We start from the raw sequence: 16,204 nt of genomic DNA, 5'->3' as shown, positions 1-16,204 counted from the left end.
TTATTAGGTAAAAGAGTGTGATCTTCTGTCGCTGTAGCCTATCCACTTCAAGGTTCAATGTGTTGTGCATTCACAGATGCTCTTCTGCACACCACTGGTGTAACGTGTGATTATTTGACTTGCTGTCACCTTCCTGTCAGCTTGAACCAGTCTGGCCTTTCTCCTGTGACCTTTGTCATTAACAAGGCATTTTAACCCCCCAGAGCTGCCACTCTTTGGATCCTTTTTGCTTCTCGCACCATTTTCTGTAAACTATTGAGACAGCTGTGAAAATCCCAGACCAGCAGTTCCTGAGATACTCAAACCACTCTGTCTGGCACCAACAATCATTCCACACTTTTCTTCCCCATTTTGATGCATGCTCTGAACATCAAATGAACCTTTTGATTATGTCTACATGTGTTTATGTATTGAGTTGCTGCCTCTAATTGGCTGATTAGATATTTGCATTAATAAGCAGGTGTACAGGTGTGCCTAATAAAGTAGCTACTGACGTAGATCTGCCTGTCATAGCTGAGTCACACTTCTAAGTCAGTCTGGTATGGCAATATCTCCAATGTTCTTGGACTGATAGCGAAGAATCCACAAATAGGGGAAGCCTCCTTGTCATACTTAGATAATACCACCAATGGTAGCATGGTGATTCACAGACAGGAGGGTGGAATTTTCCCACTATAGAATTTATGACCAGAAGTTCAAGATTTGAAGGGGAAAGGACACAGATGAGCAGCTGAGGCTGAGAGCAGATCAGTCACAATTGCAGTAAGTGGTGGGGCAGGAATGAGGGGCTGAGGGATTGGGTCCAACTCCCATTTTTTTTGTATTCCCTGGGTTCATTAGGGCAGTTCCTCAGCCGGCAGGTTTCAGGTCAACTTTCCTCATTTAAAACTCAATTATGGCAAGTCCACACACAGACACAATGGTCTCAGCTGGTTGGTTACCTCTGCTTCCAAGCTATGCCAGTGCAAGTATGATTGTTTCCACAACAGCCTGGTAAATTGCTAACACAGCAAGCAGCAGAGGGAGTTCTACAAACCATTCCAGAATGCTGTATTTATCATTGGGTTCTGATTTAGGATACTGTCCCATTGGATTAGACTACATAAGTGTTATTTTCCTTGTAGTTTAACTTTCTCATACCTGTTTGTATTTTGATATAATTAACTGTGTACATGTTCAGTGAGTTTTCTAGCAGTTACAGTTCCCTTTGTATTTTTCCGGAAACTAATTAGTTTTAGTGGTGGGTGTCACATTACTTGAATAGGTACTATCTTATTGGTTAATTTAAGTAATGGAATTTCATTGGAAAGTGTGGAATCAGCTGTCTGGTATAGAGGACCGGACTACCTTTTGTTCAATCTCTTCTTTCATTCTTTCCCTTTGTTCTTGAAATGCTCAATAAAGTTTTAGAAGCAACAAGTATTATGCTTCATTCTTGACTTCCAAAGAGCCTTGGATCACAAGAACATCAGGATCCAACAACCCCTTCCAGCTGAGATTCCCACATATGTGCACTGACTCCTGAATCCTGCTTCGGGTTAGAATTGGTATGGAATCACATAGTTAGATTCGACATGGAAACTGCCAACAGGCCATATACACTGGACCAAATACAGAATCTGATAGCCCATTGCAGATTAAAGGACAGTGTACTGTATTATAGAGCAAAGGAGAACAAGAATTCCCTTTGTTTATTCATTTTGGTTCAGTTTAAAATTTGCTATTGATTATGAATATGTTAGACATCTGTAGTTGTGTTTTGAAATAAGGTTTATATTATTTGAATTATCTACTTGTATATTCACAGTGTTTGAATGCCTCCAGATCTCCTCAATGAGGAAGACATTCTACACATCCATCTCCTGGAGCAATCCCATCAGTCCCCTCTCCTGTAGCCTATACTCTCGCACATGTTCATCTACATCCATCTACCGCAATTTACAACGTCTCTGGGATGTAGGTGGAAACTGGAGTGCCCAGGAGAAGCTCACGTGGTGACAGAGAGCACGTGAGAACAACAAGAGACAGCCCCGAAGCCTGGGTCACAGGAGCTGTGACGAGGCTACTCTGCCCACTGAGTTACCATGGCACCCACCTCACCGCACTGCCGGAACCCCTGGTGTTGCTGCAACCATTGAGGTGGAGTCCAGCCCAGCAGACCTGTCACATCCAAACTTGGAAAGCAACAGCAGAGGTGGAGATGGATTCATATCAGTTATCCATTTGTCAATTATCTGCTGGGAGTGATGGCTGATTTTACAACATAGAACATAAAACAGTATAGGGCCTTTGACCCACGATGTTGTACCGACATTTTAACCTACTCTAAGATTAACCTATACTTCCCTCCTACATAACCTTTCATTTTTCTATCATCCATGTGTCTCTCTAAGAGTTTCTTAAGTGCCCCTAGTGTGCCTGCCTCTACCACCACCCCTAGCTGGGTGTTCCACACACCCACCACTCTCTGTGTAAAGAACTTACCTCAGCCATCCTCCCTAGACTTCCCTCCAATCACCTTAAAATTATACCCCTTTGTATTATCCACTTCTCCCCCGTAGAAAAGACCTCTGGTTGCCCGTATTATCTATACTGCTTATCATCTTGAATATCTCAATCAAGACACCTCCCGTCCTCCTTCACTCCAAAGGGAAAAGAGCAAGCTCACCCAACCTATCTTCATAAGACTTCCCCTCCAGTCCAGGAAGAATTTTGGTAAATCTCCTATGCACCCTCTCCAAAGCTTTCACATCCTTCCTGGAATGAGGTGACTAGAACTGAACACAAGGGTGGTCCAACCAGGGGTTTGTAGAGCTGCAACACTATCTCGCAGCCCTTGAACTCAACTGCCCGATTAATGAAGGCCAACACCACCATACACCTTCTTAAAAACCCTATCAACATTCACGGCAACTTTTGAGGGATCTCTGGTCACTCTGTTGGGTGATGTTGTACCAGTAACATCTCCAATGGAAATGAAGATTAGGGGACATGGAAAATGAATGGTTGAACTAATGTCAGATGTTTTACATTGCTGAAGTGAGCCAACATGATTCCCATTGTTTGCATGTTCCTGACTGCCGATGCTTCATTGTTGTCATGGTGACCAAATCAATGTTAAAAACAATTCATAAAAGTTCCTATGAACATTTTAATCTCAGTTTGTCAGAATGCCTCAGGATTTGAGAAGAACGATGACTCCTGTGTTGGTAAGGCGTGAATCTTATCGCACAGCTATATCACCAGCTGGGCATTTACTGTTCTGTAAATTCTATGTTTCAGCAGTGAGAAGAAAAAACTATTCATCGGGATAACAGACAATCCAAAAATGGCTTCAGCATTATCTGCTAGAAAATGACATTAATGAAGCAGGAGAACACATTTTGACGTCTAGCAAGAGTGTCAAGAGAGAGACAACATCTTACCCCACCCCCCAAAAAAAAGCACTGTTATGATCACAACACTGAAACTCTGTGCAAATAGAAGGCTGTGCTGGCATCACACTTCATACTAGCACTTTTGGCCAGGATTTAAGTGTAGTTCCCCACAGGCGCTCTGAGTTCACGCACTGGCGTAGGCCCAAGTTCCCCCGGATATCTTCCAACCTGCGTCTGCTGCCTCTGCTGTGCTCAGGTCAGCTACGCAGGGAGTCCAACAGGGCATTGCCAGCTCCTAGAGGTTTCCCAGCTGGTTAAACCTGGCATGAGGAGAGTAGTCAAAATTCTAATGACGGGAAGAAAACAGCTGCTGGGTGAAAGATAAAACTAGCCGATTTTATAACAGAGTTAAGTTGGCTTCAATGTCTTCATTGTTATGGGTTTGAATGAGTTTTGGTAGGTGTGGCTTGATTTTTTTGGCTGGCCCAGTATGTTGTGGAATGTTTGTGAGGGCCGAGGACATACATGGACATTCATGAACACTGACAGCTTTGACATCGAATGGGACAGGAGTGAGTATCGGCTCACCAGCTGTCAAAGTTGTCTTGTGAGTGCAGCTGGTAGGCTGAGGGCTTGTGGGGTCACACCAGGACAAGCAGCATTGACCAGGAATAGGTGGGCGGTCTCTGCAGGGAAATGGATGAATTACCCCTCCCTCACGTTCTGCGTTGCATGAGCAAAGTCTGGGGTTTGATTGATTCAATCGCATCAGGCCTGACAAAGTGAAAATCAAAAAAAAAACGCAGACACTGGAAATCTAAAATAGAACCCCAGAAACGCTCAGCTAGGCAGGCAGCATCTGTGGAAAGGGAGAGAGCTGACCTTAGTTTTTACCTCGGAGATACAGGAGACAGCAAATGCTGGACGGGAGCAATGAATAACCTGCTGGAGGAACTCAGTCAGTCAAACAGTCTCTGTTGGGGGCAGAGGAAGAAACTTTTGACATTTCAAGTCAAAATCCTACATCAGGACTCAAAGTTGCCCTCTCAATACTGACACATCAACAGTTCCCTTTCCCCCTCAACCTGCTGAGTTCCTCCAGCTGACTCAATTCAGAACATAGAACATTACTTCATTATGTAATGATAATTTGGCCCATGATTATGAAGGGCAGAGATGGAGGTTAATGCAAGCAGGCTTTTTCCACTGCAGTTGAGTGAAACTGGAACTAGAGGTTGTAGGTTAGGAGTGAAAGGTGAAATATTTCAGGGGAAGCTAAGGGAGAAATTCTTCACTCTGAGGGTGGTAAGAGAGTGGAACAAGCCACAGAGGAGGTGGGGGGGTGCGAGTCCGATGTCAACATTTAAGAGAAGTTTGGGTGTGTACAGGAACAGAAAGGGTATGGAGGGTCAATGGGACTAGGCAGAATAACAGTTCGGCATGGTCTAGATGGACTGAAGGGTTTGGTTTTGTGCTAAAGCACAACATAAGTCTACAAGAGGTGATTGATAAGTTTGTGGCCCAAGGTAGAAAGAGTCAATTTAAGAAAACCTAGCGCACTTATTTTTCAACATAGTCCCCTGCTACATTTACACACTCAGTCCAGCGGTCGTGGAGCACACAGATCCTGGACCTCCAGAAAGTGTCCACAGCAGGGGTGATTGATAAGATCGTGGCCTAAGGTAGAAGGAGATGAGTTATACAGCTCTCGTTACATTTACATGCAGGTCAACTCTTTGAGTGATTATGCAGAAAGTTTGAAGTTAATAACTCATCCCCTTCTACCTTAGGCCACGGACTTATCAATCACCCCTGCTGTGGACACTTTCTGGAGGTCCAGGATCCGTATGCTCCACGACCGCTGGACTGAGTGTGTAAATGTAGGAGGGGACTATGTTGAAAAATAAGTGCGCTAGGTTTTCTTAAATTGACTCCTTCTACCTTGGGCCACAAACTTATCAATCACCTCTCGTATGACTCCATGACATCCCTGGAGCAGGAGCTCCTGAAAGGAAATGGATGTGGACAGAAAGGTGATGCAGGGCTAAACATGATATTAAGATCACTGCACAAGTAACCGTCCATTACTGGCATCACTTACCAACCTTTGGTGGCCTGTAGGTCCGGCAGTCGCTGGAAGGGCGCAGGTCCATGTACTGCTTGCAGTTATCGGACCACAGGCAGCAGTAATAGAAACTGATCACGTCGTAGAGGCCATGAGAAAAGCCGGGCACCCTTGGGGGTTTCTGGTATGGTGGGGAGCCCCAGTCGTGCGCTCGGTCTGGGGTGCTGCCTCCCGTGGAGTCTGCAGTCAGAATTTGCTTACCCTTGGCATCGTAGCAGCACTGTTGGCCGGCACCATACTGAGGACTGGCGGAGGAAGAAGAGCATCAGCAGAATAATCTTACTGAAAGGAGCAGCCGTCAGCGAAGCGTTACGAAGCGAATCATTCCTGCTCCCAGGGTTCATCGACAAAGCAGGAACGTTGGGACAGGTTAGCAGCCCATGCAAAGGCACCATCGCGGAATCGGGAACGTAGACACACACCTTATGTACAAATAGAGAACTGGCAGGAGGCGAGCTATTATCAACCATGTTTCTCTAGCTCTATGGATAGTCTACTTGATACCCAGACTGAGATCACGAGGTTTACTATACACTGAAGTCTTTGTATTGGCCCAAGGACAATGGGCAGGAAATAAATAAACAACTTGGAACAACCCAGTGTTGTCCACAAGATAGTTAAATAGTCCCCTTATACCTTGTCAGTTACCTGATCGGGTCTGTGTGCATTCAGCTATGTTGGTCTATAACAAGTGAGGGGTAGACTGAAATGATGTAGAATGATATTCTCCTTTCTACTCAGATGCCTTCTCCCCATTGGCATAACCTTCGACCCTTGAAATAGAATTGTGTCTTCAATCTTTCATGTTAGGTTTTATAGTTTCAGAACATTAAACCAATTCAAAGTAAGACAAGGGAGCCCAGAAATACAGGTCTAACTTCCAGTTTACTTTAAGCGAGGCGCACACAGCGCATGGTAGGCTGATGATGTATGCAGTTCACATATTTTTACATATAACCCATTAGTTAATTATTTAAATAAACAAGAATGCTTAATCAAACAATATATATACGCAAGATTATTCAAAGATTACTTAAATATTAAATACACAACAATTAATTTCCCCTTCTGGTGGCTACATTCCTGGTCAATGAGGAGGATTTTAACATGGATGAAAGGAGGAACACAGTGAGGCAGAGGAATGATCTCCAGTGTTAAGGGCTTTGATCTCCAAAGGCAAGGTGTTAACAGTAGAGCTAAGCATCCCAAAATGGAGGAGGAGCATATACCTCATCAAAGTGAGGAGGTGGAGGAGATGGAGGCTGAGGAAGTAGGGAGGGTGAAGCTATTGTTGGATAGGGGTGAGGAATTGCAATTTTTTTCTCATAGTTTAACCCTCCTGTGCTTTCTTGTATTTTTATATAATTACCTATACATTGTACAAATAATTATTCAGTGAATTTTCCGCAATTACCTACAGATGCTACTATATTTCTCTATAAACGTCTTAGTTTTCAGTAGCAGATGTCACGCTACTTGAATCTGGCAGCTTTATAGATTAATTGTTATCTCTGGAATTTTGGTTATCTCTGGTCTAAATATAAAACGATCATGACTGGCTTTTCCTTTATCTTTTTTCTTTGTTCTCTTGGCTCCTCTTTCTTATTTATTTTCTGTACTTGAGGCACTAACAAAACAATCATAAGCAACAAGTATGACTTGACTTCCAAAGAACCCCTGGATTGCAGAAGTATCAGGGCCAACAGTACGAAACAGTTGTACTCATGAGGGAGAAATGTAAATTGAAGCATTCCGGGAAAAGCAGCAAATGAGAGAAAATCTATGTGGGGGAGCAGGTGACGCAGGGCCAAATTTGACTCTAAAATTGTGAAGTCTTTAGTGCGATAAGGAACTATCGAACTTTCCAAACTAGTAAGAGGCAAGATAAGTTCTGGCAGCACCACAGATCACATCGATGAGTATTGTGGTTACCGGAAACTAGTGGGCAAGCAGATCGACCCCACTTGTTCACAAGTAAACAGAAAATGGAGTCAACCACAGAGACCCTCAACTCTGCCCCCTCCCCATTCAGCATGAAGATGGCTCACCCACACCAGCCCTCCCCTCCTCATCTGTGCCAGTTTCCAACTTTCAAAAATGTACCTGTCTTCACTTGAAATACTTGGAAAGGAAAGCAGTGAGGTGCAGAAGGAGGCCTTTTAGCCCTCAATGTTGTGTCATACTGAATATTTAAATAAACTATTCCCTTCTGGCTACACAAGATCCATATCCATCACTTCTCTGCATATTCATGTTCCCGTCTAAGGACCTCTTAAACACCTCTGTGGTATCTGCCTCCAACACCACCCACAGCAGTGCACTCCAGGCGCTCACTAATTACAGTAATATATTTATTTGTACTGCTGCCACAAAACAACACATTTCATGACATGCATCAGTGATGATAAACCTGAATCCGATCTGAATCACTGCTCTCTGCGTAAAAAAAAATTGCCCAGCACACCTATTTTGAGCTGATCCCATCTCTATACGATACACTCAATGGCCACTTATTAGGTAGACCTGTACACCAGCTCGGTCAATCAGATATCTAGTTGGCCAATCACGTGCAGTAACTCAATGCCTGAAAGCATGCAGCCACGGTCAAGAGGTTCAGTTGTTGTTCAGACCAAACATCAGACTGGGGGAAGAAATTGATCGAAGTGACTTTACTGCGGAGTGATTGTTGGTGCCAGGCAGGGTGGTTTGAGTATCTCAGAAACTGCTGTTCCCCTGGAATCTTCACACACAGCAGTCTCTAGAGTTTACAGAGAATGGTGTGAAAGACAAAAAAATATCCAGTGAACGGCAGTTCTGTGGGTGAAAACACCTTGTTAATGAGAGAGGCCAGAAGAGAATGGCCGGAAGCTGTCAGGCAGGTGACCATAACTAGAATAACCACAAGTTACAACAGTGGTGTGCAGAAGAGTGTCTCTGAATGCACGACACGTCGAACTTTGAAGTGGAACTGCTACAGTAGCAGAAGACCACAAACATACACTGTGTTCCCTCTATTAGGTAGAGGAGGTACGAAATAAAGCGGGTCACAGAGTGTACATTTTAATGTTGGGAAAAACACATCAGCTATCTACTCTATCTACACCTCTTGCAATTTTAGAAACTTCTATCAAGTCTTCTTATGATCTAATTGCGCAACGATGTGGGGTTAAGATTTCCAGACACTTACCTCCCCCGTGAGAAGAAATTTCAATGCACAACGTAATTATTAAGTGGACTGATCTTTCTCTCCCCAGTGAGCCGCCTGCCCCAGCTGATTCCGATAATGTGGTAGCAAAGTGGTGAACAACTGAAGGAGCAGTGCCTGCACCATCTCAGTATCACCACTAGATGGGGCCTGTGTCTGAGAGTGAGTGTGTATGAGAGCCCCAGGAGATTGAAGAGGGAGACGAGAGCAACAGACAGACAGAACCAGCCATAAAGAATAAGGCAGTCAAAGACGGAGGAAAAGAGTCACACAGTCAGCTACACCCTTGGGGTTCTCTCACGTTCTCAAAAACAATTGAAACTAGAGTTGCAAATAAATCACAATAAAGAATATCGAATGAAAATATGTGCACAATTATTATTGACATTCATCAAATGGCGCTTTCATGACCAGGGTTTGACCTGCGACACTTGAATACCTGTTCAGGGATGACTGGATTGACGCACTTCAGGGTTCATTTCCGGGTGGTGTGTGAGCTGTCCAATATTAAAATTAATGAGACCCAGAATAACAGAGAAAATCTATCTATTTATACTGCCCACACCCAAGACATCAAGGTATCCCAAAGCAGTCAGCAGTCAATGAAGTCTGTCGAAAAACGTCGAGCCTGTTGTCTATCTGGGAGCCAGCCACCAGACATGGCAATGTGATAACGATCCGATCACTGCAGCTGAGGAGGCGAAATATTAGGGGAATGCCGAGCTCTAAATCGCAGGATCCACTGAGGAAGCAGACAGGTCCAATAGTCAATAGCTAATAAAGGGTGGTACATGGGGTCACTCACTACACCACTGGCTGAGCAAATGTCCTGGCGTGTAGATTCAGCCCACGATTCGCTCAAAGGATCTTAAACTATTCACCACAGCAAAGTTATGTTTCTGGTCCTGAGATAAATTATTGCTTTAGCCTCTGACCTTGCTGATCTATGATGTTTCCCTATTAAGCAATCACCCAGCATTAAAATACACACTATTTTAGTCACTCAATGGCCCTTATCCCTCCGTCTCCCCACTTTTCTCAGAAATATCCTCTAGTCCCATGACCCTCTGATATATAGCTAGATAGATACTTTGTTCATCTCAAAGGAAATTACAGTGTCACAGTAGCATTACAAGGGCACCGATATAAAAAATACAAATATTAGAAGGGAAGTATGAAAGAATAAAAAATAAGTTACCTCAAACAGTCTAATGGAGGGGAGGGGGTAATCACTTCCCCGGCTATTTCTGTGGATGTAAACTTTTCTCCATTCAGGACATTTACAGCAGCAGGTGCGTAAAAAAGGCCCAGAGGATCATCAACGACTCCAGCCACCCCGACTACAAACTGTTTCAGTTGCTACCGCCTGCCAAACGGTACTGCAGCATTACGGTCAGGATCAACAGGCTCTGGGACTGTATCTTTCACCAAGCCAACATAGTCATCAATACACATTGACATGATTGCATACCTGACTGTACAGACATGTCTTCAAAACCATTATCTATACAATCTCAGTGTTTGGCTAATATCCTCCTACATTTCCCCTCTTTATTGCTTGTACATTGCGATGGAGATGCAACATAAAAATTTTTACTCCCACTGGTCGCCTCACTACAGGAAGGAGGTGGAAGCCATAGAAAGGGTGCAGAGGAGATTTACAAGGATGTTGCCTGGATTGGGGAGCATGCCTTATGAGAATAGATTGAATGAACTCGGCCTTTTCTCCTTGGAGTGACAGAGGATGAGAGATGACCTGATAGAGGTGTATAAGATGATGAGATTCATCGATCATGTGGATAATCAGAGGCTTTTTCCCAGGGCTGAAATGGCTAGCATGAGAGAGCACAGTTTTAAGGTGCTTGGAAGCAGGTACAGAGATGTCAGGGGCAGGTTTGTTTTTTTTTTTACGCAGAGAGTGGTGAGTGCATGGAATGGGCTGCCGGCGATGGTGGTGGAGACAGATACATTAGGGTCTTTTAAGAGACATGGAGCTTAGTAAAATAGAGGGCTATGGGTAACCCGAGGTAATGTCTATACTAAGGACATGTTCGGCACAGCTTTGTGGGCCAAAGGGCCTGTATTGTGCTGTAGGTTTTCTATGTTTCTATTTACTATAAGATATATATATATATATATATATATATAAAATTATATATATATATATATATATAATTAAATAAGTAGTGCAAGAAGAGTGATTTAGTGATCATGGTCTCGTTGACTGTTCAGAGATCGGATGGCAGAGGGGAAGAAGCTGTTCCTAAAAGGTTGAGCATCTATTTTTGGGGTCTCCCTGATGGCAGCAAAGAGAAGAGGATGTGTCCTGGGTGACGGGGGTCCTTAACGACAGATGCCGCCTTTCTGAGGCATGGCCATTTGAAGATGTCCTCATTGGTGGGGAGGCTGGTGCCCATGATGGAGATGACTGAGCTGACAATTTTCTGCAGCTTTTTCTGATCCTGTGCAGTGGCCCCTCCGTGTCAGACAGTCGTGCAACAGATGTAACCAGTTAGAATGCTCTCCACAGTTTGCACTGCCACACATGGAAGAACAGTTTCAACCTCCCCTCTTTCAACTCATCTTAGCCTTAAAGATCTTTATCAAGTCATACAACTGCCTTCTATTCTCTGTAGAAAATTCCAATAGCTTGTACAGTTTTTCCTGATAGTTACAACTTCTCAGTTCTGGCATCAATCTGGTAAACTATTTTACATCAGTGTGTCTATATTCCGTTTGCACTATGCCAAGTAAAATGGTGTGAAGTAGCTCAAGAAACATTGGATCAATAATCACTTAACCGAATGAAAGGACACAGCTGAGGTATGAATTGTCTCCTTGTTCCAAAAACTCCTGTCTGGGATATAAATGCCAACTGTGTTAAAGAGTCACATGAACACATGGTTGATAACATTAAACAGGGGATTTCAATTCACTATGGTTTATAATCAGTGATTAAAAAAAGGTCCAATAACCAGATGTTTTCTGATTGGAACATCAAGCTGAATTTCAAGCAAATATTTACAATGTAGTTTCAGATCCAGATAGTGTGAAAGTGATCCTTTTACCAATAATTTGGAATAGGTAGGGAGGGAGATTGGCCAGCAGATTTCTAGGCAGACAATGAACCCATGAACACTACCTCAGTACTTTTGATCTCTTTTTACACTGCTCTGTCATGGGCCCTGCGCATCTCTGTGGCGTGCTAGAGAGCATTGGGCTTCCAGATTTGTTAATTGTCGTCTTGCCGAGGGTTTTCAAACCCTTATGCTTTCTGTTTAATCTTGTCAAGTTAATTGTGACTGGCACGGGTTTTCCACTTTCTTTGATTATTTAACGAGGACTCTCTTTCAGCGCTGATGGCGGAGACCTCGTGTTGAGAATGATTTGTCTTGCAGTGTCACTCGGTCGCACCATTGATCCTCTTTCGGAATTCTTATGTATAAGCTCTTGTTTCCTTCCCCCACGTGGGAATCTGCCGTTCCTCTGCACCTGGGTTCAGTCATTGTCAGCTCTCACCATGACAGAAGGACTCTGATCAATAGACCCAGCAGAGATAGCACAGCAGCCTTTACAGCAACCGGCTAGAGGCAAGGGTGCCTCCTTTATTCAGTTCATGTCCTGAGTCTACATTCTGAGTGTCCCAAGTCCTCATTCCAAGCTTCTCCGGTCCATAATCTGCGTTCAAAGTTGTTTCTAGGGTTCTTTAGGTCAAGAAGGTTCATTAGGTTTCCTGCCTTTTCAAGTCATATGCAATGTTCCTGAGTTATATGCGCTGGTTCCAGTTTTCTAGCCCTGTCTCGAGAACATCAGGTCTGTCTTGAATTCTCCAGCCCTGTCTCGAGAAGATCAGGTCTGTCTCGGGATTTTCCAGCCCTATCCTGAGTTCCCCAGGCTTCCTGGGCAGTCAGGTGCTGGACTTTAGAGAGGGAGGTATTTTCATGAGCCCTGCGGGCCTCTGCAGCATTGGTCTTCTAGGGTTTTCGAGCACCTGCATTTACTAATTGTTGTCTTAATGAGAGACATTAAGCCCTGCTGCTTTCTGTTTAATCTCTGTTGTTAACTGTTACTGGCACGGATCTTCCACATGCTGTGATTATTTAATGTGGACTCCCGTTTAGTGATCACTACAGAGACCTTGTGTTGAAAATGATTCGTCTCACAGTGTAACTTGGTCGTGCCACCAATGTTCTGTTGGAATTGCCACGTATAACCTTTTATTTCGGTCTCTACGTGGGAGTCTGCCGTTCCTCCACACTGGGTTCAGTCATTGCCAGTGCTCACTGTGACATTGCTTACTTAATTATGTGTATACATTTTTCTTTGTTTTGTTTTAATTTGTAGTATATATTATGTATTGCAGTGTACTGCTGTGATGAAACAACAGATTGTGCAGCATCAGACAGTGATAGTAGACCTGACCCTGACTCTGAAGAAGTGGGTGTCCAGTTCTTCATTGGGTCACTATATTTAGATAGAAAAAAAACATGAAAATTATAATTGGGAAATAGACCTTTAGTCTCAATGAATCATCGTTAGTATTGATACCCCACACACTTGTTCTCACATTTAAAGGCCTGTTCCTATATCTGATATTCATTGTTGATCACTGACTTAGTTTCTGCCTCAACCAACACTCTTGATATGAATTCAGATACATCACAGATCAGTTTAAACAACTTCCTCCTACTTCCCATTCTAAATCTCAGGTATTTATTGGCCATTAGCTGGATACATTGCATCGATGAAAACTAAGTATGCTCCAAAGAACTTCAGAACTGGGAGTGAAGCCACTGCTGTAATCCAGGCAGGTGGTGGGAGATCCGAGACAGTGTGCAACAGAACTACGACTCAAACAAAATGTTCCAAAATGACACAAGGGGATGTGGCACTTGGCGCCCAGATAACATTGGTGGTGGCATCCGTCGGTCTCGAGAGACCATGGATCTGCGCCTGGAGTTGTATGGGAGACCTGGCAGTTGCCCAAGCTGCAGGCCTTCCCCTCTCCACGCCACCGATGTTGTCCAAGGGAAGGGCACTAGGACCCAAGCAGCTTGGCACCAGTGACTTCGCAGAGCAATGTGTTGTTAAGTGCCTTGCTCAGGGACACAAACATGCTGCCTCGCATTAGGGTGACCTTCAGGTTACTAGTCTGATGCCTTGCCCACTAGGCCACGCGCCAACACACCAGATAACATTAGCAGTTTAATAAATGTTAGGAAAGTATTGTGAACAGCCGAGAGGTCTACAGTGCCTGATCAAGATACTTGACTTCATTGAAGGCAGGAACCTCACAGCTCTGAAGCAAATACCAGGAGCCATATATAACCACCACCGTATTGAAGTTTCTGGAACAAGTTTAGTCCTAATTGGGTTGAAGTGTTGGGGGGCGTTACCAGTATATGTAAAGCAGGTTGTGGTATTGAATTTGCAACCTGGAACTCAATTCTCATACGACTTGCTAAGAAATGGAATTCAATGCATTTTCCAGTATGTGGCGCAGCAGAAAACTGCCATGAAAAGCTGTTGGGTTATTGCAAAAGCTCAAATTCATGCTGCTGGTATCAGGAGGGCATTGAATGTGGCAGAGGAGGGGGAAAGTGCTCCCTCTGCTGGGAGAATACAGAATAGGCTGATTGTCCATTATCCTCCATAGATACTGCCCGACCTGCTGAGTTCCTCCAGTATCTTGTTTGTTGTGGCATAAACCTACCGGTAGGCAGAGGTCATTTGTGAGCCATGCCACGAAGCAGTTTTACGCCCAAGAATGTAGGAAGTTCACTCCACAAATGCAAAAGGAACTTGTGTATTTGAAAATGCCCACATTCAGAGAGAGAGAGAGAGAGTGTGTGAGAGTGAGAGAGAGAGAGAGTGAGAGAGAGTGAGAGAGAGAGAGAGAGAGAGAGAGAGTGAGAGAGAGCGAGAGAGAGAGAGTGAGAGAGAGAGAGAGAGCGAGAGAGTGAGAGAGAGAGAGTGAGAGAGAGAGAGAGAGAGAGAGAGAGAGTGAGAGAGAGAGAGAGAGAGAGAGAGAGACTTTGAGTGCTTTGGAACACTGGATACAAACAAAAGAGATTGCAGATACCGGAATCCAGAAAAACAAAGAGAATTCTGTAAGAGCTCAGTGAGTCAGAGGTGCAGGCATTACACTAACCGTTATGCTGCCGAAAAAAACATAGTTCAAGGTGGCACTTTTTGCCTCTACGGAAGCTGCCTGACTGCTGAGTTCCTTTGGTGCTCTGCTTTTGAACATCAGAGACACGCTGGGCTTGATCTAGATCAATGCAGGACAGGTTCAGAAACCAAGAGGTCTGTGGCTTTTCTTATGCATCCAGGCCTCTCTGAGTGTGGCCACCAATACTGACCAAACCAGCAATGGTTTTCATCAGTAACAGAAGACCTGTGATCATGTGGAGCCCAAATCACTTCTAGATACCGCAGAACTAATTCACAACCAATTAATGATCAAGGAACTGGACGGACACTCCCCAATCTCACTTCTAGAGGGGAACGAGAGAAAATCGCCCCCTCCCCAACCTGGCAGGAGCTGAGCTGGATCCTGGATCAGTATTTGGCATACTGCCCACTCAAGCAGCTGTACGGCAAAGAAAAGATTATGATTGACATCGCACACTCGTGAAGTACACAGTCAGGCCTCAGCTTACCTTGCTTGGATCGCTCGAACACAGTGGACAGCCCCAGGATGGTAGGTACACACACTCCCATGTTCAATGTCGCATCCATAGTCTGGCTGCATTAGAAATGAGATCCACCAGTCAATCCACCCTCACTCTGAGCTCATATCCACTACTCCAACATCAACAGAACTGTGTCAATGTCCCTGAGGTCCTATGGTGGGCACAAGGACCACGGTTGATCACAGTTCCAGCTTCCACTTAAGGGAGAAAGAATCCTGAGGTGGATTCTGTTGAAAGCATCCCTAACTTTCTTAGGAAAACAATTGGCATTACTCAAAAGATTTCTCCATACATTCCATATTCTCGTTCTCTAATTCACTGGAACACTACGGCACAGTACAGGCCCTTCAGCCCTCGATGTTGTGCTGACCCATATATTCCTTTAAAAAGTACTAAACCCACACTACCCCATAACCCTCTATTTTTCTTTCATCCATGTGCCTGTCTAAGAGGCTCTTAATACCCCTAATGTTTTAGCCTCCATCACCATCCCTGGCAAGTCATTCCAGGCACCCACGACCCTCTGTGTAAAAAACTTATCTCTGATGTCTCCTCTAAACTTCCCTTCCTTAACTTTGTACATATGCCCTCTGGTGTTTGCTATTCGTGCCCTGGGAAATAGGTGCTGGCTATCCACCACATAGGAAGCCATTCAGCCCATTGAGTCAATGCTGATTCCCAATCCTATTATTCCCCTTTCCCCACTTATTCCCCTGTTATCCCTCTCTTACAGACTCATCAACTTTCCTCTGTTGTCTCCTACCACCCACCAAGTCATTGGGTATATTTCAAGCGAAGGTTG

At 44.2% G+C, this 16,204-nt stretch overlaps 1 protein-coding gene across 2 annotated transcripts in view; it reads right to left on the bottom strand.

The window, feature by feature from the left end:
• susd2 (sushi domain containing 2) overlaps positions 1-16,204 on the bottom strand; it is a 110,801-nt gene that overhangs the window by 36,448 nt on the left and 58,149 nt on the right. For both annotated transcript variants that reach the window (XM_073065441.1, XM_073065440.1), the window contains exons 8-9: positions 15,370-15,455; positions 5,479-5,747 (exon numbers count right to left, since the gene is read on the bottom strand). In XM_073065441.1, coding sequence (XP_072921542.1) covers positions 5,479-5,747; positions 15,370-15,455 — 355 coding nt within the window. The remainder of the gene's footprint in view (positions 1-5,478; positions 5,748-15,369; positions 15,456-16,204) is intronic.

The sequence above is a fragment of the Hemitrygon akajei genome, chromosome 14, assembly GCF_048418815.1.
Source record: "Hemitrygon akajei chromosome 14, sHemAka1.3, whole genome shotgun sequence".
Taxonomy (NCBI): domain Eukaryota; kingdom Metazoa; phylum Chordata; class Chondrichthyes; order Myliobatiformes; family Dasyatidae; genus Hemitrygon; species Hemitrygon akajei.
Note: the sequence above shows the minus strand (reverse complement) of the source record. Positions and strands in the feature narration are given on the sequence as shown.